Raw genomic sequence first — 25,622 nt, forward strand, 5'->3', positions numbered from 1 at the left:
TTTTATGTCTTGATCTTCAGAGTAGAGTTGCATCGTAGGCAACTGGATTTGTAAAATTACAAAATTGTAGGTTTTTTTTGGTATGTAACCAATGCGACATCAATCAAAAGCTGTGATTAATTACGTTGATGAGACCCCAGTTGTCTTTAAACAAAAGTGTTAAATCAGCAGTGAATTTTAAGATGCCGAGCACATTATATTTATGGATTTAAACTCATTCAAGTACGTAATTTTGCACAGATCTGAACACCTCCACTGAAAAGGTTTGAGAGGAGGATCAAACAGCCTGAATGAGAATCTGATGGTGCTTATTTAATTCACCCTGGAATCAATAGTGCTGAACAAAGGTTAACGGCCACAGCGTGAAGGAAGCAGGATGGACCAACAGGGGGAGAGTTTTTTCTTTTTTTTTAGGGGGTTATTGAGGACAAGAGGCGGTGCAAAGGGCCATCAGGACGAAAGCTGAGCATATTTAGAGGAAGGGAGGTGAGGAGCTGGAGCTACTGAAGTTTGGTGCTAGTCAAGATGAAGTCCTATGTGATACTCTTGGCCTTTCTGCAGGCTCTGGGCTGCTCAGGTGAGTGCTTTTCCTTGCAGATTGACTTAAGATAGATCCAGTAACTGACAGATTTTTTTTTTTTTACACATCCCTGTCCTTAGGAATCCCATTGTACAACTCTGAACTGGAGTCCATGGCAAACAGGGGTCTTGGTGCAGCTCTGGCACAGGTGAACTCTGTGTACGCCGACAGCCATCTCTACCGGGTCACTCGAGGTTCTGTCAGCAGGGTGAGTCTGCACGTGAGACTCATTAAACTGATTTTTACAGGTAGGGGGGTCTTAGGGATGTGTTATTTGTGGGATAATGACAAATATCGCATGTATTCCAGGTTATTCCCATGGGCCTGAACACGGTTGACCTGCTCATGACATTTGGCATTAAAGAGACGGAGTGTCCAAAGGCCTCCACGAGCGACCCCCAGACATGTGCCTTCAGACCGGGCTTCTTTGTGGTGAGACACCTAATTTCACCAGAAAAAATTAACTAAATCTCATGATGGATTGTTTTCATTAAGTGCCACAGAGGTGTAACGTGTAAGGCAATGCAACAAACCGCCTAAAGCTTAAAGAAAATCAGCTGAAGTGCCTGTACGCTTCTCTAAGAGGCTGTGCAGCGGTAGTGGAAGAAGTGTTCAGGTTTCACTAAGATTAAGGCGATCAGCGAAATATACCTCAAGTGTCAAAATTCTCCTTCTGTTGAAAAATATTTCCTGTTTTTGGATGTAATCTTAAAAGTCACTGAGGCTGTCAGAGGAGGAATGTAGAGGAGGAAAAGTGCAATATTTGCCTCTAGGATTTGGTGAAGTAGAAGTAGAATAGAGTACTTGAGTAAATGTACTTTATTACACTTCCCCTGCTGATGTAGAGGGCCGGATATCCAAGTTGTGTGCAGGACACATATTGACACACTGATGCAGCCCACTGTTTGCATTGGCACCAACTGACAGGAACAGAGTGCGTCGAACAAATCTGTTTTTCCAGAGATGCAGTGACGTGACAGTAACATGTGATACGAATTAAAGTGAATCAGCTGTAACAAAAACACTTGCACAATATCAAAAGCACCTTCCTCTCCCCCTTTTTACCTCTCCAGCCAACGTTTTCCTGCGTCAGTAGGGTCCGGATGTTGGACACCTCGGCTCAGGTGGTTGCTCTCAGATGCAGCCATGACGGGAGCTCCAGCTCCAGCTCCAGCTCGTCTAGTGAGGAGGTGAGGGCACAGAGGAAGAGTTTTCCCAAACTCATTTTTTTTCCTCCATTTTCTGTTTTGAGACTCAGTATTAATAGTAATTCTATTGGCTATATTTTATTTATTTATTTATTTAATAGCTGCTAGTTACCAAACATTAACTTGAATTATTGAAACATTTTTACCATAATCCTCACTTTAATTATTACGAACTAACTATGATAAATAAACACATACCCTAATTTAGGACTGGGCAATATTGCTTTAAAATAATGCTATATACATATATATATACAGGATATCATGTATTGTGATATAAACAGACTAGGACTCAATGACAAAATCAAATTTCATGACATTTTGGTACTTTTTCACAAATAGTCATCAGTGATGTGTATGTAATGATTAAGTGAGTAATAGCAAGTATTAGAATAAGTGGAACAGTCTGGTAAATTCTGAAAAATGACATCACTTTACTGTAATGTAGCCTTTAAAAAAAAAAAACAGGAAAAGACAACCCTTATCTTTGACGTGATATGACACTATATGTCCTCTCAGATTAAGATTGGCTTGTCCTAAAGAAGGTAAACATGCTAAGCTTTCCTCTGCATTCCAGTGTCCTGAACTATAAGGTGCATATGAATAATGTCAAGACTTTGACTCCACAGATCTTCTCGAGAGGGAGACACCAGTTAACCATCCCATTTGCAAATAGAGGTAACAGTTTTACTACGTGGTGGCACGATCGGTTACTGCAACTTGAAATTCTAAACTGAACTAAAGATAACACATATGATCTGTGCCTTTAGTTTTTTTTTTTTAAGCATACGTTACCACTGCATGCCACTGACCAATAGCTTTCAACAGCTCCGGCTCCTTCTGCACCTCCTCCTCCACCTGTCCAGCCTGGACGCTCCCTCCACAGCCAGACAGTGGAAGTCCAGCCCAGAGGGGACACTTTCAGCAACTTCCTGGTGTAGGTTCAACCTCAAAATTCAGATGCTTATCAGTCAACAAACTTGAATTAAAGAAATACTTTGCACATGAGGTCTTTTTGTCTTTTTTTTTAAAAAAAGTATTCAATTGATTAAATTACAGAGCTGCTAATGATTCATATTTTTGGGGGGTTAAGATTTCAGTCCATATAATTTAAGTATTCTATTTAGCTTTAAATGACTCCAAATGCTGTTTTTTTAAATGCAGAGATGGATAAGACCACTAGAGGGGGGTATAAGGTTGACTGATCAAACAAATATGATCCCATTTTAATCATTTGTGCTAAGACTGTGATGTTTTAAAGGCATTCCAATGAGTGCACTGGCTACACAGATCTTCCCAGCTATGCCTCACCCAAATCACTTGAACAAATGAGGACTCTGAGACGGATCGAGGTCTGGTTTGAACATTTATATTGTGATTTTTCAGTTTAAATGCAAGAGGACACATTTACTCATCTGCAACCACTTTTCTTCATTTCACCTGCCCCCCCTCCCACATGTTCACATCAGCACATCAATAACTTACATACTGTACTGTAGCAAACATCCTGTTAAGGACAATGATATTCAGTTATAAGAGATGGTGGCGATCGCACCACCGTAGTGGAGTAGGACAAAAGAACAGCATGTTAAACTTGGCTCGTGTGCAAACGACCAAAACCAGCTTCATGATAAGCTCAATGAACCTGTGGATTATAATGGTCGTGTAAACCATTTTCACAACACATTTCCACACGATAAACCAATTAAGAACCAATCTGAAATAGTAATGATATGTCATCCTGGCACACAGGGACGTGTTGAGATCGAGTTTCCTTGAAGGACAGCACTAGCACCCTAAAAATTAAGGCATTGCTGCTAGAAGTTAAAACCCTTCATGATCCACTCTGTGCACCTCAGTTGAAGCAGTAATGGCACCTTAAAGAAACAACATAGAACAGACACACAAAGTTGAAAACATTCAGTCTAATGCCAGTCAGATGATTTCTGTTATCGACTACATGATGCTCTGTACATTAACCAGACAAATGTATCTTTTTCAAACTGGGTATACTTCACATGACTGAATCCAATCTGTACATTCTACTTCCTGATTTGTAACACCGTGTGACTTAAAGAAGGCGGCGGGGGGGGCGACTGACATTTAACGGAGTAGCAGCTGCGACTGTACAGACACAAACTGAAGGATAAGGTCCAAAAATCAAGCCAACGCACGGGGAAACTCACACAGTCCACGAAGATACACCATCACAGGCCCCTCCCCTCTTCATTTACAGACGTCCATTAAATAAAAAGTGGATTTTATTTCCAGTTGCACAGTCCAGACTCCGCTGAACCTTTGGAAGAAATCTCCTTTCTGCTTTGACCTCTGTGCAAGACTTTGGGAGTAAGGCTTCCTCATAGTGGTGAAACAGTCTAGAAAAGTTTGAGATTTTAATGTTTTTTTTATTAAATCTTTTTTTTTTATTTTTTATTACTGAATCATTGCCTTCATGTGTGTGATTCCTGTATTTTTTTTTCCAAATATGCCTTACCCTATACATTCCATTGTGCCCTAACGTTGTGTTCCTCTGTAGACTTTGTTGACCAGCTGTTAAAAGACAGACTTGTAAAAAAATCCTTCCATTTATCAATCATTAAATAATTTTATATAAAAGCAAACCCGAACCGTCCCCGCTCCACGAAGGCCTTCCCTAACTACTTCATCACCATATAACCATACATACATGCATGCACACGATGCATGTATGCATACGCAGTCTCTCTTTCTCACTCATGCACACACCAGCTTGTCCTTACATGAGGTCCATGCAGTACCAAAGCAGAAAGATCCTGATGTGTTTTTTGTCTTGTTTTTTTTTTTTTTTTTTTTTTTTGTCTCCAGTACGTGGCACAAACTTATGGCAAAGAAGCGGATACATGGTTTGGCTCAGACCTGGATCCAGTAATATTTGCACAATTCTTATTAATGTTTATTTAAATCTGCTTGGTGTACCAGACGGGTGAGGTTTACCATACAGGGTAAAACAATGTCTCCCAGAGAGTTTAGACAATCACAGAAACTTTTCTGTGACCTTAAACTTACCTGCTCCAGTCTTAATTGTCCCAGTATTGTAGACCCCACAGACCCAGAATGCCAAGCATGATAAAAATAATTAGCAAACACTAATTGATCATGGTCTGGTTTGGGTTTTAGTATATACACAGTCATCCATTTATCATTATGATCCCAAGCGGACAGATGGAATTCAGGAGTTTGCTTATGTTTGCTTCCATATATTTACTCATTGTCTATTTGTCCATCTTTACTGTGTCCAGATCTCCAAGTTCAACACTCTCCAGTAAGTTTGGTGGTGTCCCCCCGTTTGGGTGGTGCAGGTGGGGGTCCTCTTCGTAGCGTTGCATAGCCTGAGATGTTTCCGGACATATAGCCGCCATTTCCCCCGTTGCTTTGCTTTCCTTGGTCAAGCAGCAGCTCAGGGGGTGGTGGAGGCAGTGCCATGTCGTCCATAGTCCCCACAGGGTCCAACTTGCCCGCGAGACCGGCTGAGTTGAGAGAACCCTGGCGACCCACCGACTTTCGCTTCAGTGTCCGGTTGAGATCTGCCAAGAAATTTGGCTGGCCAGAGCTGCCCTTTGGGGAGGTGGGTGGAGGTGGTGAGAGTGGAGGGGGCTCTGGGGTGGTGTTACTGCGCTTCACGAGTGTGGGTGGAGGAGTCTTTTTCAGTGAACTCTTCCCCCATGTTGAGTTGCTGACAAGGGAGACAGGCGGAGGAGGAGGAGGAGCCTGGGGCTGTGGGTTGACCACGGCTACTCTCGGAGGTCCTCCGCTGTGGGCATCACTACCAGGTGGTGGAGGAGGGGGGAAGAGCTCAGAGGCTGGTGGAGGAGGTGGGAAGTAGGCGCAATCAGGTGGTGGGGAGGGGAAGTCTCCGCTGGATTGCTTGACTTGGCTCACCTTGGCCTGGAGAGCCATGGGAAGGTTGGCCAGGTTGAGCTTGCCTGGTTTTGGGGGAGCAGGGGGTCCAGTTGAGGGGTCTTTGGAAGGTGAGGAGGAGGTGGGACATGGGGAGGAGGGAGGGGTGCCCTTCTGTGGGGCAAACTTGCTGAGCAAGTTTCTCCTGGATTCCTCGTAGGAAGCTGAGGCGTTGAACTTTACACTGGAGTTCCTCTGAGGAGTGGGAGGAGGTTTCTTGCCTCCTAAATTGAAGGAGGGCGAACTCCTCGTGGGGGAGCCCAGATTTCCAGGAGGGAGGGGAGGAGGAGGCGGAGTTGGGCCTGTGACAGGAGCTGGAGGAGGTGGCGGAGGAGGAGGAGGAGGAGGAGGAGGAGCTGGGAAGCCAGCATTGCTGTCTGGTGGAGGAGGAGGGAACTCTGGAGACTGCAGCTGTTGGCCTCCTCCAGGCTGCCATTTTGGTTTGGTCTTGACTGCAGGTGGGGAGAGCGGGGCTTTGGGGCTGTCTGTGTTATTGGCTACTTGGGATGGGGCTCCTGGAAACTGACTTGCAAGTTGTTTCACCAAGGACATGGTTGAAGCTCCTCCCGTGGAGATGGATGTCGGCTTTGACAGGCTGTGCTGCTTGGGCAGAGTTGGAGGTGGATGACTAGAGGTGTGGCTTGCCTGGAGGCTGAACTGCTTCTTGAAGGGTGCAGGTGGAGGAGGGGGTGGAGGTGGTGGCGGAGCTGGGCCACCGAGGACAGCAGGAGGTGGGGCAGGGGGGAATGGGGAGACAGGTGACACTGGTTTAGGAGCAGTATGAGGGACAAAGCCTGGGGTAAAAGTTTTGGGTGGCGCTGGTGGCGGTGCAGGAGGGGGCGGGAACTGGGATGGCACTGGGAACTGCTGAGGAGGAGGAGGTGGCGGTGGTGGAGGTGGGGGTGGAGGAGGTGGGGGTGGTGGAGCAGGGGCAGGTGGTGGAGACTCCTCAAGGCCTCCGTTGGGAGAAAGGAGGTCCCGTGGGGGGCTAGGAAACCTTTCCTTCAGTGCCTGCTTCAGCCCGTTATTGTAAACGGGCTGGCTCATAGGAGCCGGTTCAAAGGGGGGTGGAGGGGGAGGAGGAGGAGGGGGAGGAAATGCTACTCCATTGGTCTGTGGAGCAGGTGGAGGTGCTGGGGGTGGAGGAATGAAGGCAGGTGGGAGTGAAGCTGGGCTGGGAGGTCCCAGCCTCAATACAGCCATGGCTGACCCAGGGGTTGGCATGGATGGTGGAGGGGGAGGAGGAGGTGGAGGTGGAGGCGGGACATTAGTCCTTGCCGCAATGTGATTCACATTGATTGGTTTGACCTGTGCTGCAGGTGGTGTTGGAATTGGGGGGAGAACTTGCTGAGCTGTTGCATGAAGATGAGCGGGAAGCTTGTGGTTGCCACCCGGGAACGCCTTCTGGTTCTGCAGCCTGGTGATGGTGCTGTACTTGTACATGGTTGGAGCTGGTGAGTGGTGTGACACCATCTGAACTGGTGGCGGTGGAGGAGGGGGAGGCGGCGGAGGAGGAGGTGGGGGTGGAGGCGCCAGCTGTTGCTGCTGCGGGGGCATATGGCTGTAGTTGTTGCAGGTCTGTGACTGTTGTGGAGACTGTGGTGTTGGCTGAGGGCGCTGAGGTGGAGGCTGCGGGGCCTGCTGAGGAGACTGAGGAGGCATGTGCTGGTGTTGTGGCTGGGTTGGTGTCTGGGGGTATGTTGACTGGTGTTGTGGCTGGGTTGGTGTCTGGGGGTATGTTGACTGGTGCTGAGGCTGTGGTTGGTGCTGTTGGTACGGCTGAGGCTGAGGCTGAGGCTGCGGCTGAGACTGAGGCTGCAGTTGCGACTGAGGCTGCGACTGGAGCTGGGGCTGAGGCTGAGGCTGCGGCTGGAGCTGGGGCTGAGGCTGAGGCTGCGGCTGCACCTGAGGCTGGGGAGGGGGCGTCAGGGCCGGGTGATCAACTGAATGCTGGCTGTGATGTCGGTGACTGTGAGAGCCATGCGGCAGGGTGCCCGATCTGGATGCCTCCATCCTCATATGCTAGAAAGAGACCGTGTCAGATTAGTTTAGTGCATGACATATTCTGGAACAAATATGCAACAGGTTTTTGGAAATCTGTCTTTAAAATAGGGCTGTCCCGAATACTTCATGCTTCACCAACAACACTGACATAACAATTGTAAACCAATTTTATTAATTTTGCATGTCAAATTATTCTGTTTAAATCATATTGTGGACAGTGGAAAGCACCAGCAATTTTATAACTCATTCTCTTTTCCAAACTTAACGCCAACTAATCGATATTCAACAGCTGCTTGAACGGAGACAGACAGAGAGCTATTTACGCTCCTACGGAAAGGGGCGAGTTAGCATGTCAACATGAGTGTCATGTTTCCATCACTGCTGATCAGAGCTGGAGCGATAAACACCCATGGCTACTACAGTGTCATCTTACCAGCCTATGAATGGATGATTGTTTGAAAAAATAAATAAAAGATATCATGTATCTTCATTCTCTTGGTGTTCAATCAAGACATATCATCACTTTCATACCAAAGATGTCAAGGAAATCCAGTTGGAAGCATTAAGATTGCGGATGATGAATGACTTTTTTCTAAATTGAGGATTTTGTTCGAGGGGTTTTCATTTTTCTTGTGGTGTTAATGTTACAAAAATGAATAAACATTCTAAACTTCATTTGAGAACCTCAGCTTTTAATGTAAAAGAAGGACATTTTGCACAGCCCTACTTTGAAAGAAAGCCATACCTTGGTGTTTTCCTCGATCTGGGTACCTCTCTTCCAGGCCTCGGAAAAAATGGAGCTCACCACACTCTGGGACCGGCCATGAGACGAGCCTGTGTCAACCCCACTGTCGGAATGGCCTGAGTGATTTGACTGGGACTCTGCACACAAATAAAAAAAGACTTTCTGAGCGAGATGTAGTTTCTTTTAGTGAAGTAGAAGTATAATTTATGTCAAGTTATAAGTTATTGAATTACGCCAGAAGTGTAGTATACTTCTATTTGAGGAAAGTCTAACATAAGATGCTAGTGGGTTGCATTATGGGAATTATAGGATCTAGTGTTTTTGGAGCTTGAGGTTTTAAGAAATAAAAGATCAGATAGTCTATCAAATCCATTAAACTTATTCTTAAGACAATGAACTAACCAGGTATGCTGGCAGAACTGGAGCCTGATCGGATGCTGGAGGTAGAGAGCGAGGACCAATCGTAGGCTGCCTCCGTCCTCTTCATGGCCTCCTGGTAGTTCATATATAGTTGTTTCCCATACTACACAGAAAAAAATACACACACAGTGAATAAAAACAAGAATAGAATGTAGAAATGAATAAACACAATTTGTCTTAGAAGTGTCAGAGAATTATTTTTGCAGACTAAACAAACCAAAGCAGAAACTCTGGTTTAGACGCACCTTGGCGATGCGAATTCCGTTCACCCACTGGTGCAGGGTCCTGACATCATCGCAGCACAGATACTTGATGTACTGTGACTTCTTTTGGATTTGTGGATGCTGAAAAAAATAAGTAATATGTATATTACCATCCACCAATTACTCACATCACTGTTTTTTTTTCTGATAGCAAGGGGGGAATTTTTTTATTTGTTCAACATCCATCCCTGTTGGTTTTAACTTTGGTTCTTTAACTGGTTTCATATTTAGTTACTTAATCATGATTAGAGCTACTTCTACACACCATGCCAGATGCTTTTCTGTTTGTTATTTCTATTCTATATAGCTGTGCTGATAATGTTCTTATGTTAAATGTCCAAAGGATCAATCATTTACCCACTTCCCATTCACTGTCTAACTAAGTCAGCAGTCTTGCACTGCAATCTGGCAGCACATACACATGGTATAGAGATGGCTGCAAGTTTATTAGCTCTGATGCATCTTTAAACAAAAGAGATGACACTTAATAAATCGCAGTCAACCGAAACAATTCTAAGGCTGTTTTTTTCAGCAATTTGCGAGTGGTGACATGCAGTATAATGCTGTAATAGCTGTGAAAACAGATCTCTCTGAGACAATAAAATCTAGATAGGCATTTTCTAATGGAAGACTAATGGCAGTAAATGCATTGAGGATGTCCGTCTGCTCTAGTAAGTCTCAGGGGACCATAACAATGATTTCACATGTGCACACCGCTATTCTTAATTCTTAATCCATACATAAGCAGAAAAATTCACAATTCGTCAGTGTACTTGTTAACATGCTACATCTCTGTTGCAGTGTAAAACACTTTCATGACATTTGCAGACAGATTTAAGAACAGAGAACACAACATTTCTCCACTGAGATAGCGGAACAGTGCTTCACCTTTAGGGCCAGGCAGTAGTCGGTAGGAGCCTTGTATTTGCTGCGGTAGTCCTGGCCATAATACACATTAACATGGTCCAACTGGAGGAAGCACACAAGATCTCTAGATGCCTGCAGGGAGGGAGACAAAGGAGGACAGACTGATGAGCTTTAAATATGTTATAATGTTTTAGAGGGCGGTTACACAGATCTAAATTAATTGTATAATGCTTTTTTCACAGCCTGAGCTGGCACTATAATGTATTGTAGGACTCAACCTACTTTTTCGCTCACACAAGACTGCAGGATTTAAATAAGGCAAGAAAGTAATGCAGCTACTGAATGCTAATGTGGTGTTACTGAAGACCGTGCAGAAAGTTTGAAAATGACTTTGGAGGATGATGGTGCTAAAAATAGAGCACATGTGCACAACAAATCGTGCTGTTTCTGTTGTGTTCAAAGTAACTCTGCGCTAAACAGGAAATACCACAGAGCAGACTGTGTGAATCTGGTTCTCATAACCCCAACACACATTTCTGTTCTCCATCTTCATTTTGTCTGGGTACCATGACCAGTGTGCCTAAAGTCTCACTGACCTTGGCTTTGCCTTTGGGGACGTAGTAGATTCCTGACGCCCTGAGGAGGAAGTAACGTTTCTTCCATGACTTCTTCCCATCCTCTTTCAGCCACAGGACACCCTCTATCTCCGGTACTGACACAGAGCCGCCACAGAAACACTCCTGATACACGCAGACACACAGAAATTGATGTCAGAGTTTACCTTCCAAGTCCTGACTTGCATTACTGTTAGGGAAGTCAGTAGTTTACATAATCTTACCTCTAATAAAGCCTCCTTATTCCTGTCAGCCATTTCAGATGTCTCTTTCCGCCCCAACAAATAGTTCTGGAGACGATTGAGAGCAACAGTAAATACAGGACAGGGAGTGGGGGGGGGGGGGGGAGTGTAAAATCGGTGGCTCACCTCGTCTTATGTTAAATAAATTATTCACCTTTACTCGCTTTAGAGCTTTGACCTACTTCCATCCCTCCAACACACTCCCTTGTTCACTCTCTGGGCTGTGCAGGCACTGAGCATGCATAAACAATGTGTTTGTGTGTATAGCATATGCTTTCAGCATTTATATGCTGAATGCAGAACGGCTACAGAGGGTATTGAGAAGATGATCCATCCTCGAACACCTGTAGTCTATGTGTGTATTGAGGTGTATGACAGTCACCTGAGGGTTCTTGAAAAGAGCGTATTTCTCAATGCGTTCGATGAACATTAGCTTGTTGTGGCTGTCCCGGGTCCAGTTTAAAAGGTTCTCCACCAAGTTCTCATGATCTTCAAAGATACGCTCTGAGAGAGAGACAGAGAGAAGGAGAGGGACGAGGGAGTAATGAAGATGAGATGCAAGATATGCACTTTTTTTTTGCTGACGTGCAAATATGCACTTAATTTCCTCCCTCCAGGGAGTTCTGTTATTTGGGTGGGGCAGAACCTTTAACGGTGAGCCTGGTAATTAGCCTGAAGCAACGGACAGACACCGAGATCACAGATAATGAAAACACATTACATGTTTGTCACCCACATTGTTTACTTTACTATGCATTCTACCTTGTGCAACTACTGTATCTATCAGCCATCTATCAGCCACCGGTGCAGACTAAAGCAAACCATAAACAATGTTTATTTGACTCAGGTGTGGTGGAAACGATCTGCAGCTGCTCCCTTACCCATCTGTAGTTCATTGATGGTTTCCACAAGAGACCAGTCAGGGCTGTAGCCACAGTGGGACTTATCCAGCAGGCTGTCCAGCACCTGCCTGACTGTCTGCCGCTCATCCACCATCATGGTCTTGGAGCTCTCGTCTGACATGTGGACCCTGATCACCAGCTGAGGACGAGGAAAAAGAGGAAGGAGATTTCAAATTACATGCGGACATAATTTGCACTCCCGATCAAATGTTGCTTTATAAATAAAACTGGTTTACACAGACTTAAAGTGTCACAACATCACTTAGCATAGTGTAGCATCAAACAGGACTCTATGGGGACACATGGGTGATTATGTTCACCTTGGAGAAAGCACACCCAAATGAACAAACCCCTCGAAAACTCATGTAAGTCCTTAATGGCCTCTGGAGGACAATGCACTTGGAACATTTGGCAATCAGTTAATTTTATATGGACATATTTCAAGGCACAATGTTTTACATGAACAGTTCAACTCAAATCAAGCCACAATCTGATTCTGATAGTACTGGAAGGATGAAATCTGATCGTGTGCTTGTAAGTCTTGTTTTAAATACTTTAATCTATTAAAGGGGTCAGTACAGTCACAACGTTGCATATACACTAAATACTAAAATCTAATAATCTTGGAAAAGTTTAAGTTTAACTAAGCTGTGTAAGAACACACACATGCCAAATCTTGCCTCACACAATTGCAGCGACATAAGACTTGTCCTAGTGGGAAACCAAATAAAGCCCTCAATTCCTTGACCTCCTGTTTGTGCCCTCCCACTAGGAGCCTGACACCCAATCAGCATGTGGGTACAGTTTACTGAACGGAATCTTGGACCAATGAGAATGCTGGGGGAGCTGTGAGACTAAGACATGGGGAGTCTGACCTACATTTCTCACAGGAGAGACCCCACAAACCCCCTCATCTGGCAGCAAAAAAGTTTAATCAAACCAGTAATCCCACCGCTTGATAAAGCTACGACTTAGAACCTTTTATCTAATCAAACTGTTTCAATGTCAAGAATAAAAAATACAGTAAAATGTGTGGATGTGTAGACTGCTGACACAGACAGAACTAATAATTTAACACATCACAGCATCACGCTATGCCGTCCAAAGATCTTTATGTCCCAGCTGTACCAGCACTCTTTATCGTGTCATATTGTATTCACTTGGAAGGGTGAAGTCGAGCCCTGTCTGTCGAAACACTATTGGGTCTCAACCATTCACTGCATTTAAAAAGGCCACCATTCTGCTGCTCTCATTCACAAAGACAGTTCATTCACTGGCGGAAACACTGGCAAAAAATGGCCTGCCTGTGGAGTCCCATGCCATCTTCCCAACGGACACGTCATGGCTTTCAATGGAGCAAGACGCCCTGGTTGTTCACCAAAATCCTGCGCTCCTTTGGCTGGACTGGGTAAATAAGATGTTTTGTTTAGGATGTGTCTGCATTGTCTCGCAGCGCTCCCTTTCGGATTTCTCGCTCCCTCCCCACTAGATACACACACATAATCAAACACTGCAATGACCTATTTTCTCCGCGCTTCACCGCCTCGCTGTGAATGAAGTTCACAAAGAAATGCAGTGTGCAGTGAATATGACAAGACAGCGATTACAATGAGTCAGAATGGTCTTTTAAAGGAGAAACGGAGCCAGTGAGTGAAAGCCTGCGTGTACAAAACGACAAAGGTTGTCCTACCTTTTTGACCTGTGCCTCTTTGATTTTTTCCAGGGCGACTCGTATCCTCTCTGCCTTCAATTTGGCAGCCTGCTCCTCCTGGATGGACAGACAGGAAAATGGTTAATATAGTTGTCAAACAATAATAAAAAAAAAACAACTGACATACACAGACACCCTGACAACTGAGAAAGCGTTTCGGATTTCATAACCTTGCCTCATCCGCTTCCCGCATGTCTTTCATTACTCGCTGGCAGGAATAAGACATCATGCACACACAACTTCATTAAATAGTAAGCAGACGTCTCAACCATTTAAATGCGCAAGCCTCGGGCATGATGGTGCACGGTGTCATGTGCAAAACCTAATCCAATTGCTCCATGCTTTGGGTCGCTTACCTGCCCCCGCCAACAAGATGCCATCACCTCCATTCCGCAGGTTGCTTCCACGTGTGAGCGGTGGGTGTGTTTTATCACTTTTGCGTGAATATCGGATCAATCCCTAATAATCACCGTGATGGCTAAAGCGCTGCTATTGCAACATCGCTACGGTGTTCCCTCAAATATGGCGCTCCACTTGCCAGCTATGGTTCCATATTGGATTCATATGGAGCTGCAGCGGCTTCCTTTGATCTCGCTATACAGCAGAGGGGAAACAATAGTAGAAGATCCCCGAAGGGCGAGAGGCTGCGGATGAGTGTGGGATCAGTTCAGAGAGCCTCTATGCCCTCCACTCAAAGATGCAACAATCTCCTGCGAAGATCATAGTCGCATCTCAAGGGCAAAAATGAGGGAAATATCCAGATTCGTCCATAGTTAAAGACAAAAATGACTTCTTTTTCAGTCGTCTTAACATGGAAAGATGTTAAGAGAAAAAAACAAAAACAGAAATTAAAAAACAAAAAAAAGTGGTCCGCTCTCCGCCTTTCACGTTGAGCTTCTGGCATTTAAAAAAAAGCAGATAAGCTAGCCGAGACTTAGCTGTGACTTTGTGACAGCCCCGGTTCACAGACTCGCAGACATGTGCGCCAGAGACGAGCACAACTTGACTAAAACCCCCAAGTGAGACAGTGGGGAGGACGCCCCTCCCCCTTCGACCATCCCACCCTCTCTTCCTGCTTCTCACTCTCCCCCTTTCTCCATCACTCTCTTCCTCCCTCTCTCTATACATCAGATGCAGGGGTCTGGGAGCATGCCCAATCGATGGAGCATAATCCCCACGAAAATAGTACAACAGGGGGGTCAGCCAACCAGCGAGCCCCGACTGCAAGACCCTGCTACTCCTTTGTCCAATCAGGACAAGGTGGGAGACTGTGACCGACACTGGCCCCTGAGCTAAACTACAGTGACAAGGACGGAGGCAGGAATTTGGGTGAATGAGAAGCTGAGGTGCTGAATATTTGAAGTCATGTGCGTGTATACACAAGCATGTGTGTTGAAGTAGAGGGGGTGAGGGGCATGAACAACCCCAAGCCTCTTATCTCAAGAACTCCCTTCCCCTCTCTTTGACCCAGACTACCTTTTCCACATGACCAGCTCCAGGGCACATGCACATTAGTACAATAAAGCCAACACTCTGTTTGGCCAACACATAGTGGCAGGCTTTTAGTCAGCGGAGTGTGTGTGACGGGGGGGAAGAGGTCACGGGGGCTGGGCAGATTACAGTCCAGAGTCAATCTGAGTCACACTGTAGGTTCTGCCCCATAATTGTCAGCGCGGCCCCTCCACATCTCCCCCTCTCCCCTCCATTATTTCCTCACCACATGACACCTACACACCCTGCTTTTTATTAGACATTAGTCTGATTCCTATTCCACAGGCGTTTTCCCTTCCACTTTCACACTCAGCCACACCAGAGCCAATTTTAAAAGGCTCTTCTGCCTAGCCTGGAAAAAAAGAAAAAATCTTGGCATCTTCTCCCTTTGATGTCTCTCCACACTCTCTCTCCCCCTCTCTCTCCTCGCTTGTTCCCAAACATCCTGCGCTCATTCAGTATTCTGATTTGTGGGCGAGGAGAGGGAGAGAATTTGTGAGTCCATGCAATCACGGCTCCCTCGCTCCTATTCTCTGGTGAAAAGTGTAACACTAACACATAAACTGCCTTGCAGCCTGTACGCCGCGGGCGATCTATCCTCTCCCCCGCCTTAAAAAAAAACAAAAAAACAAAACAAAAAAATGCTCAAATGTTCTCTGCATACACAGACAGACCACGAGCCGATATGCCAGAAATCAACAGTCTTGAAAGTGATTTTGGCTGTAAAATTTCCATGGACAGATGAATTGTGTGGATATTACCGTGAGAGTCAGCCAGAAGTGTTGGCTTCTATCACATTCAAATAAATGGAGATCACGGAAAGAGTATTGGAAGGAAATCTGCAATTTAATGCCAGTGATCTCTCACTGGGATCTTTCAGTTTACTTTCACATGAATAGCACAAGACTGAAGTCTTTAACCTGGAAAGAGACTTTTTCAAATCCTGAAAGTAATCAAAAGCATTCTCCAGAATCTCCCACACCCATACTTAAACTGTCAACGACTTGCATCATTTGTGCTTTGTTTCATATTCAGCAAATGCTCTCTGGTTTTAAATCTCAGCAAGACTTAAAGAACTCTGACCTGCATCATCCACCTCTATTGGGATCTCCTGCATTGAACTTGGAAAGCACTCTATGCGTTGTGCAGCAACTACAGTAAATCACAATCAACAGTGGCCAACTTTAAAATCTGATCAGCATAAGCTTTGCAGGAGAGCCAAAGGCTGCAGCCAGCGCTTTTGCAGGGAAAACTGACTGCTGCCAAGAGGTTTACAGCAAAAAAACAAAAAAAAAAACAAGTGTTGAGGAACTAACACATAATGGAGAAACAGATGTGACTGATCATATATATCAAACACTGGAACACAGAGGGCTCTCATTCCAAATGATTCAGGTACATTTAATGCATCAACTAGCAAAGTGAATGCATTAATATTCAGCCTTAAAAAAAGGAATAATTCTCTCAAAAAATAATTATCATCTAGTCATCACCCATGCTGATGGAAAGTCAGATTTTATAGCCTAAACAAAGACATTTAATGGCTCCATACAGCTCTTAAGCGGATGCAGAAGCTCAACCACAAGTAGAGGGGGTTAAATAACGACCTCCACAGACATTAATTACATCAGACAAGCGGTAAGGAGCCATTATATGTTTTTTTGGTTGTTTTGCAGGATGATAAAACAAGTTTAGTTGTTTTTTTGAAGATAATGCTGCATCACTGTTTATCTGTGAAGCTCAGGAAATGTTTTGTTTTATGTAACCACCCATTAAACAACCCAAATATATTTGATTTATGATACTGATCAATACTTTCATAGATTCAGTCTCTTTTGACCAAGCCATTGCTTAATCAGATGCTGTTGCCTGCACAAGCCTTTCCTTTCTAAATGAAGACAGAGTGCAAATCAAAAGCAAAGTGCAAAGAGAAAGAGAGAAAAATGTATGAAATCGAGAATCATTGGTTATAGACTGCCAGTAAGTCAAAAAGAAATGCCGAAGCAAATCAAACTAAAACAATCAGCCTATATGGGTGGTACAGTATGTCTAGGGTGGGTGTTGAAAAATAATACAGGGGCAAAATCCATTCTGATACACTGCTGTGTTACAGTCTTTTTACAATTCTTTTTTTTTCAGCATGGCAAATTTCTCTCAAATCGCCTTATTTATTTCTCTTTATTTGTGCATTACTAAATTTCCAAGAATTCTAATGCAGCTCTCATTATAGGCCTGATCCTGTTGGAGAGGGTGAGAGAGCTCCTCCAGTTGAATAAATAATAATTTTATTATTAAGTAAACCAATAAGTTGATTTCCTGCACATGTTTTCTGACAGTCACTGAAGCATGGATTTTTCCACTTATACACATGCAAAGCAGGAGAGAGGCGCAGTGTGCACAGACATGACAATATCTGATGAAGAGGAAGAAGAAGAAGAAGCGAGTGTATGAGGAAGTCACCTTGGTCAGGAGGTGAGAAGGCTTTCCAGCTATGCTTTTCAGAATGAGCGAGGTTTCTCGGTCCAGATAGGAGTGCTTTGGGTGAAGAGAGAAGAGGGGGATAAAAAGGGAGAGCAGAGGAACAGACACAATGTAGAAAGGTCAGTGCCAGATGATTCTTGGAGGCTTATTAATTGCAGATATTTTGATTTTTTTGTGTATAAAAGAAGCGTGGCAGAGAGGTTTCCATAAATGGAGTGCACAGAATTTGTGGATGTCATTAGCTGCAGCTGTGGGTAAAGAAAGCAATGATTGTGAGAAATACTGTCGATATGTACAGAGCAAACATGACTGTAATACATAGCATACTGTGCATTCAGCTAACCTATAGTCTACAGCTACTTTCACAAACACACTCGCAGTCTCCCCTCCACACCAACCACACTTTTATGCTTACTGTGCATGCATTATACACAAACCAAAGGCTGCACACTATAGTTATCATCTCAATTATGATATCCCCCCCGATTGAAATGCAGCTGTAATTCAGTTATAATTATCAGACGCCCTGGTCAGACCTGTTATAATAATGCCTCCTGAGTGATCTGATCACAAGTGGGAAGCTCTTTGTACAGACGTAAATGCACCGAGAGGTACATTCACTCCAGACCACATCCGAGGCGGTCTGGGCTGCATGAGACCACATTCTTTTAGCAGTGAGGAGGTGACTGTGCCCACGGCCACATAAAAGGATCGCCTACTCAACTGATGTCACCGGCGTAACAACAACAAGAAGCCACAACAACAGGCAGACTGAGCAACACGCTGTCGGCTTTCCAAGTTGTTCACTAGGAACTGCAATGTCTCCAAACTACCATAAATTTTCGTGCAATTTTGAGAATTGTTGAGTCTGGAGAAGCTTAAAAAAACAAACACACACACACAAAAAAAGTTTTGTAACAGCTACTGCAAATTCACTCTTGTCAGTTTGGCATTAAATGCAATAGATGAGGTTGTCATTTAGCGGCTGTTTGAAGACACCATTTCAGATGATTTCACCATTGGCACTCGATTTATAAAAGAAGACAACCATTATATTATGATTATTATTATATATCGTTATATTATTTAAACATAGAGTACCAATTAGTGACCAATATAGGCTACATTTTTGTCACCCCTTGAGAAAGACCCCTGACGCACAACTTTATGAGTTGTTGAGTTAGGAAAGACTTTTTGTCTGTTGTGTAAAAAACACTGTGGCCTTTGTTTCTAAAGATGCAAAGTCATGTGACGCATGGACGTGAGATCGGATCAAGTGGTCACTTGAGATGCAAGTCTAGATGTGTTCTGAAGTCAGCTGTGAACTGCTGACTGACCAGTTGTGGCTGGATCAATTGGATCATTCAGGACAGATGTTAATACCAGGTCTGAACAGTGCCTTGTGACCCAAGACCCTCTGTTTAAAGGTGAAAATTAACATTTCCTCAATACATGATTGCACTCCAAATGATTAACCTGCAGCCATAAATGTGCAAAATGCATACGTGCACACATACAATCTCACACTCTTGCACTTACAGTGGCCTGATCCATTTCACCCTCTCGTGAGGTGAAGTTAAGATGCCGTCTGGCCCGTCGCAGTGTGACATGCTGGGGGAAAGTCAGGAGGTGCAGGCAAGTTGTGTGTGGACAGAGACCACAGGTACAGGAAAGGATGCAAACACAGATAATATGATCACATGCGGGAGGGCGGGGACAGGGGACATGCAAGATACTGTGTTTGAGTGTCTACTTCCACAGTCTTAACTGAAATAATATCTCACTTTCTTGGTTTTACTTCTTCTTTGTCTCGCCTTTAGCTCTCCTAAAAGTTACCTGAACACACATATCTGTCATATCTACACACAGTTTACTGGTTAAGCTTGTTGTCTCACAAAACAAAACACTCAAATTCACCTTTGAGGACGTTTTGCTTTTGTTAGAGAAGCAAGATGCTTGGTGAGTGAACAAAGAAATTCAGAAGTGGTAGATGTTAACATTGTAATCCACATTCAAGAGCCTTATCCAGGATTACAATGTTTTCTTGCATACACCATCTAATGCAAAATACATGGGCGGTATTGTGCATCAACAAATTTCAGGCATGCAATTTTTTTCAAATGGCATGCTCTGTTGTTAAGCATGCAGGACCAGAGCCAGACTGAGGTCAGTTCAGGTTTACTGAGATTTTCTTAGAAAATCTCCCAAAAAGTTAATATTGCACAGCAGATTCATGTTTTACTTACCATTACATGTGCACACAGTCTTTCGCACTGCGACTCACACACACACACTCACACTCATTAGCTGATAATACCATGTCTGCGTGTTGGCCCGAGTGTGTTTCCGTGTGTTTTCCATGTATATTCTAGAGTCATACCTCTGTGCTGGTCTGGTTCTGTCCTTGCGTGCTCGGGCTGCTCTGGCCCTCCACCTCTCCGCCCGCCGTCACTTTATCGATGTCCAGCGAGTCCATGCTGGATGCTGAGGCACATGCCGAGTTTACACTGGACCGCTGGGAAGGAGCTTCCTGCTCGCTGACTGCGCCCACTGAGCCTGTCCTACGGTGCTGTCCTCCCCCACCGGACGATCCGGAAGAGGGCCGCCGCAGCGTGGTGGAGGAGAAGGAAGATGAGGAGGAGGTGGAAGAAGAGGAAGAAGTCTGACGTGCCGCTTCATCCATGCTCAGGGAGGCCTTCTCCAGCTGAGAGGTAATGTCAGCCAGGGAGATGTTGGAGGCTGCAGGGCGGGCGCTGCTGCTGTTGCTTCGTACAGTGTTGGCTGGGGATGCCCGGGTACTGCTACTGGCACTTCCTGTTGGGGGGTTAAAAGTTTAAACACAGTGCAGATGGAAGTAGAAAAGAATAGTAGATGGTCAACATTCTAAACCCCCAACTATTGGGGCGATGTGTTAAAACACTGAGAATTGTTTTAAGAAGAGTTCCAGAGCCCATTTAGCAATATCACCATACAATCATGTGCTTCACAAAGCAGTGGACCTTGCACCATCTTTGCTTGTGAATTCATAATGTATACAATATGCTTAAACAAATCCATTAGGTTAGGTTGTATAAATTTAATTCTTTTAGTTATCACTCACAAATTACACCATGGCAATGGCCATCGATCGTGTCTGCTAAAGACAACATTTTGCTGCAGCAAACAGGATGCTGCTAATCGTCCTCCCCCATTCCTCCTCTGTATCATTACCCTGCATGTGTTTATTTTGTCTTTGGCTTTAGTGAATGTTGGAAGGGATTTTTTTTTTCCCCGTCAGCATTCTTCCTCCACTGGAAACTCCAGAAGAAGAGTGACAACTTCCTGTTTTATTCCAGAAAGCATTCCTCACTGTATTCCATATCCAACCATTAACCGCTTATATGGAAAAAAGCAGAGTATGACACAAAGGCCTTATTTGTTTACAGTGATGTTATTATGAATGTTTAGGAACTGTAATTGTTTTATTGTTAAAATACAACACGAAGCACCATTGTAAATGCACATTATTCATTACCTCCGCTGCTTCCCCCTCCACTCGTGCCTGTGTGCTTGGTACTGGCACTGCGCCCCCCAGGGGCCCGCTGCTGGCCCTTGCTTTGGCCACGAGATGTGGAGCTTGGTTTGGAAATGGTATTGAGCTCCTGCTCAATGGAGCACAGGTCGGCCATCAGGGCGTCCAGGTCCACTGTGTCGCCCTGGTTCAACGCCTCTGTAGGGAGCAACAGATCAGGCATAGAGGAAGAACAGAGAGCAGGCAGAGGGAAAGGGGGAGGGGTTTAAAGATTTCATTTCTCTGATCTTTTTTGGATCTGTGCCGTTATCGTACTGATCTGGACCACTGTCAATGAGACGAGAGAGGTCTCACCGTTTATGTTGTACATTGAGAAGCGGTAGGAGAAGTTGGCCATGTTTGTCTCCTGTCTGAGAGGAGGCTTCTGCAGCGCCTTCTGGGGCCTGCCATCATCCAGACTCTACAGAGAACACACAGACACACACATTCAAAACATACTACTCATTCTGACGTTACAGTTAATGTAGAGGATCTAAGCAACCGTGTCTTCCTGCTAGACTCCTTGGTCACACACACACACGCTAGTACAAACCTGCACAAATGCACAATGTAAAGTGGTGGTGGGAGAGGAGTTGCTAGGATACAGTATAGGGAGACAGGATTAGCAGTGTTAAGGTTGCTATGGATACAGCCCCTTCCTTTCTGTCTGTCTGCTCTTCTACCTGTGTGAGTCCATATGTGTGTGTAACCAGCCGCCCCCTCTTTTTTTTGTTTTGTGTGTGTTGACCTGTGTGAGCTTGTCCAGCTCTCCCAGCCAGGCTCCAAACATCTTGTCCAGGTCCTGGTCCTCCTTGTCGCTATCCTCCTCTGCGCCATGGTCCAGCTCATCATCTGACACCTGCTCCATCTACAAATTCATACACACACACACACACACACACACACACACACACACAGAAATAGAGGGAATGGATTAGGAAACCGTCAGATGATTCTACACATGTACACAAATTCACACGCCATCACATCACACCCACATAGCAGGAATGATCTAAAGGAGGAAAAAAAAAACCTTCAGCTCAGCTCATGCCAACCTCACTGCCTGTTACCATGACAACCGCTCATGGACCCCTAGCGGGCACCCTGCTCAGTCTAATCGTGCCCTGTAGTGTCTTGTGTGCTTGCTCACCGCTGACACACCCATCATCTTCACCTCCAGCTAAATCTGAAAGAGAGGGACGCTGATGGACGACAGGAGGTGCAGAACACCTATCAATATCGCCTGAACTGCACTGTACTTTCGGGATCTATAAATCTGCTCTAAATCACTACACCAGCAGCATACCCGTGGAGAAGATATCAATCTAAGCACAGTGAAAAGCACAAGCAGGCAGTATTGATGGCTGTATGAAAGAATTCCTCATAGATTGCTATAGGGGTGTGAGTGCAGGGAGGCACAGGGAGTTGGTTGCGAGAACCCAGCTGTGTGCTGTCAAAGGTGATGACAGCACTCCCTCTACTGGCCACAAAGGAAAGTGGTGCAACTACAAGACACAGCTGTGCACAACTGAACAGCTGATTGCCTCCAACAATCATCTCAATAAAAGTCAATTAATGAATTGATCAGACAAAGCAAATGCCAGTGTTTTGGTTGTACAAAAGGAACTAAGTTTTTCACAATTTTGACATTTTAGAGACTAAACAATTAACCATGAAAATAATCAGCAGGTTTATCAGTAACTAAAATAATCCTTCGTTGCAGCCCTACTTGATATTAACATTTTATAGAGGCAGAAGAATTGAATTCTTATGGATATATATAAAATGACTAGGAATTACCAAACATCAGATATTCTGAGGATATTTAGGAAGGTTTGCTTGTTTTCATTAAACATACAACAAATCTTGGAAATTATCAGATCGCACATTCAAACATGACAAGACACTGCAGATATAAATCAGTGTCAGGCCATCTAGTCCAGAGTTAAAGTGCACTGAAAAAAAAACTGAAAAAAAAAAAACTACCGGACCCTTTTCATTCTATTCAAGGACACGCTTCAGTAGACAAAGCACTAAATCCAAACATGAACATGAAGGAAGTGGAGCAGACTTCAAGAACAGCGCAAAAACTAGTCTGTTATATAGTGTATGTTTTGTGACAGTGTCCGCTGACGTCCCTCCTTATTTCTTCGCAGTATTACATTCTAGGTCAGCTAAACCTTTTTTACACAACCTGATACGAGACCGTGTGTGTCACACCGTCAACTTTCTATCTACCGTTAGCGTCAGCATCAGAGTGCAACTGCACATTTCCCCCAAGAGTGCTTCAATCTTGGTACATGCCAGTGACCCCAATACAGTCCACTCAGATGGAATATTCCCAGGTAATCCCATTGATGTTTTCAGGGGGTGTCATTCCCACCCATTCACCACACTCTATGGTGTCAGTCACTAGTAGGGACTGTACCAAACCAGGATTAACCCCCCTGGTGACCCCTGTTCTTTTGATCCAGCAAACTGTGCATATGTGGCTTGATGTGTATATGAGTGGCTTTGTGTAACTAAGCCTTTACGGGTACACGGAATACTTGCGAGCAATGTTGAGTCATGCTTTGTTGTTCGAAGGCGATTAAAGCAGGTAATAAAGCAGGCGGTAGGTGAAAGGCAATAAAACAGGCTGTGTTTGGCAAAGTAAACAGGAATATGATAGTAAACGCATTAAAAATCAGTCAGCTGAGGACAAACACACACACACACACACACACACACACACACACACACACACACACACACACACACACACACACACACACACACACACACACACACACACACACACACACACACACACACACACACCAGCTGAGGGACACTTGTTTCAAAACCACAAGCAGCCATATTCCAGATAGAACATGTGCTCAGCTACTTAAAGTTAGAAAATGTGTGTGTGTGAGATGGCGAGTTTTCCTGTTTTGGGATATCAAACAACTGAGTGACATGGACTTGTCATCTTGTGGAGGAAGATGGAGCATGTAAACAAAAACAAGTCAACCAAATGTGTGTGCGGGCGTGTGTGTGAAATTATATCCATGCATTCGTGTGTGGGAGTCAGGGCAGGAAATGGCCAGGATGTGCAGAATTCCAAATTTCCCTCATGGCCTGTTCCTTGGCAGGAAACGCCAGCTGTCCTTTGGGTTTGTCCATGCCAGTTATTGTGAGGGGAGGGACTTGTGGGTGAGAGGAGGGAGACCCCCTAAACCTCCCGTCCTTTAGGTTGACCCTGTGGTTTACCAGAAAATGAAAAAAGTATATTGTTTTTCATCACTGAAATTACATGGTGCCATACTACCACCAAAAAAAATCATTTGTCTGTTTTGCTCCCCTCAAACGTGGCTCCATATGGGGCCCTTTGGTCACAGACATATCCATTTGGGGGTTCCCCAGCATGGTTGAGTGTCCTTGCTTTAAGGCATGACATCATGCCTGGCTGGAAGCAGGCAGGAAGAGGATATGGCTATAATCAAATGAGCGTGCATTGTGTTTGCCAACGCTCTCTGAGGTGCTTCCATATGTAAATACACCAGTGAGAAATGAGTCCAACTGCAGGACACTTTTAACAGCTGTGTTTAAACATCAACACGCCTGCAGCTTTTCCCAGTAGTTAAACACACACATGTTTTGCAACAAGGTGCATACAGAAATGTGCATATGCTGAAGATGCATATACAACTGCAAGAAGAATAAAAATGAAGCATACTGACAAAAACAAAAAGCTCTTTGAAAATAGCCCTGCTGCTGTCATTCTAATGGAATCACAGCCTTGAAGGCAGATGATGCTGAAGGTTTAAGTGAATTACCACCTGAGGCCCTGCTTTTAAGCTTATGGAGCATGACCTGAGAGAGACACAGGGGTGTGTATGTGGCTGTGTGTCCACAAATGGACTGCGTCAGGGATCATCGCAAACCAAACGGTAGCCTTGGCCTTTCCCCCTCCCCGATACTGCACGGCCTCTCTCTGTTGTCTGAGCATGACCGGCACTCATCGGTCTCCTGTGACTGCCGGCTGGCACAGAGGTCTAGAGTGAAATGTTAAAAGGTCAAAGGTCTTTCCGATGGAGTCACTCATGCAGTTCCCGCTAATGCTGCAGTGCTGGCAAAAGGAGACGGGGAGTGAATGGAGGGGAAAGGAAGATGAAAAGTGTGTTCTGGGTAGACGAATCTTTCTAAATCTTAGAGAAAGCACAGTGGGCTTCTGGTGCCGAGGAAGATGAAGAGCTGGAGGAAAAAGAGGAGGAGGACACGTCTATCTTTAGAATAAGTCGTTCATATCAGTGAGTGTCAAGAGGATTGGAAAAGGGAGCGGTATGAAGACTAGATGTTAAGACGCTGAGAAGAGAAGTGTCTAGTAAAGTCAACTCACAGGCTGCAGATGTACTTGATCTGAATTATGCAAACTGATTATACTCCTTATTAAAAAAGGAAAATAAAGCGTACCATCACTGAAAGAAAACACAACCTTGTTGGTTTAAAAATGAACCCAGTGACTTCTTGTCACATGTTAGGTCACACCTCTTGCATTGAATGAATGCTGCCCGAGTGTTATTTTCACACCACGTGTGACACACAGATGGAGTCCCTCGAAGAGAC

At 44.6% G+C, this 25,622-nt stretch overlaps 2 protein-coding genes across 5 annotated transcripts in view; one reads left to right on the forward strand and one right to left on the reverse strand.

The window, feature by feature from the left end:
- Positions 1–418: 418 nt before the first annotated feature.
- On the forward strand, positions 419–2,791 carry spp2 (secreted phosphoprotein 2). The gene is made up of 6 exons (XM_037090653.1): positions 419–577; positions 661–788; positions 890–1,012; positions 1,654–1,770; positions 2,418–2,466; positions 2,617–2,791. Exons 1-6 carry the CDS (start codon positions 526–528, stop codon positions 2,727–2,729), a joined length of 582 nt encoding a protein of 193 aa, XP_036946548.1. The 5' UTR covers positions 419–525; the 3' UTR covers positions 2,730–2,791.
- A 350-nt stretch (positions 2,792–3,141) lies between these two features.
- The window catches only part of raph1b (Ras association (RalGDS/AF-6) and pleckstrin homology domains 1b), a 43,432-nt gene continuing 20,951 nt past the window's right edge, over positions 3,142–25,622 (reverse strand). For 2 of the 4 annotated variants that reach the window (XM_037090647.1, XM_037090648.1), the window contains exons 3-18: positions 21,763–21,882; positions 21,330–21,435; positions 20,979–21,173; positions 19,845–20,278; positions 19,004–19,075; positions 17,444–17,518; positions 13,472–13,549; positions 11,761–11,920; positions 11,262–11,383; positions 10,862–10,927; positions 10,620–10,763; positions 10,045–10,155; positions 9,139–9,237; positions 8,876–8,996; positions 8,474–8,610; positions 3,142–7,746 (exon numbers count right to left, since the gene is read on the reverse strand). In XM_037090647.1, the coding sequence (XP_036946542.1) occupies positions 5,077–7,746; positions 8,474–8,610; positions 8,876–8,996; positions 9,139–9,237; positions 10,045–10,155; positions 10,620–10,763; positions 10,862–10,927; positions 11,262–11,383; positions 11,761–11,920; positions 13,472–13,549; positions 17,444–17,518; positions 19,004–19,075; positions 19,845–20,278; positions 20,979–21,173; positions 21,330–21,435; positions 21,763–21,882 (4,710 nt within the window). In that variant the 3' untranslated portion in view covers positions 3,142–5,076. The remainder of the gene's footprint in view (positions 7,747–8,473; positions 8,611–8,875; positions 8,997–9,138; positions 9,238–10,044; positions 10,156–10,619; positions 10,764–10,861; positions 10,928–11,261; positions 11,384–11,760; positions 11,921–13,471; positions 13,550–17,443; positions 17,519–19,003; positions 19,076–19,844; positions 20,279–20,978; positions 21,174–21,329; positions 21,436–21,762; positions 21,883–25,622) is intronic. The other 2 variants (XM_037090649.1, XM_037090650.1) reach the window with 2 other exon arrangements.

The sequence above is a fragment of the Acanthopagrus latus genome, chromosome 24 (genome assembly GCF_904848185.1).
Source record: "Acanthopagrus latus isolate v.2019 chromosome 24, fAcaLat1.1, whole genome shotgun sequence".
NCBI lineage: Eukaryota > Metazoa > Chordata > Actinopteri > Spariformes > Sparidae > Acanthopagrus > Acanthopagrus latus.

Coding starts and splice junctions, on each gene's coding strand:
- spp2 (XM_037090653.1), top strand. CDS start 526: ATGAAGTCCTATGTGATACTCTTGGCCTTTCTGCAGGCTCTGGGCTGC. Junction 789..889: donor CTCGAGGTTCTGTCAGCAGG/GTGAGTCTGCAC, acceptor CATGTATTCCAG/GTTATTCCCATGGGCCTGAA. Junction 1,771..2,417: donor CCAGCTCGTCTAGTGAGGAG/GTGAGGGCACAG, acceptor TTGACTCCACAG/ATCTTCTCGAGAGGGAGACA.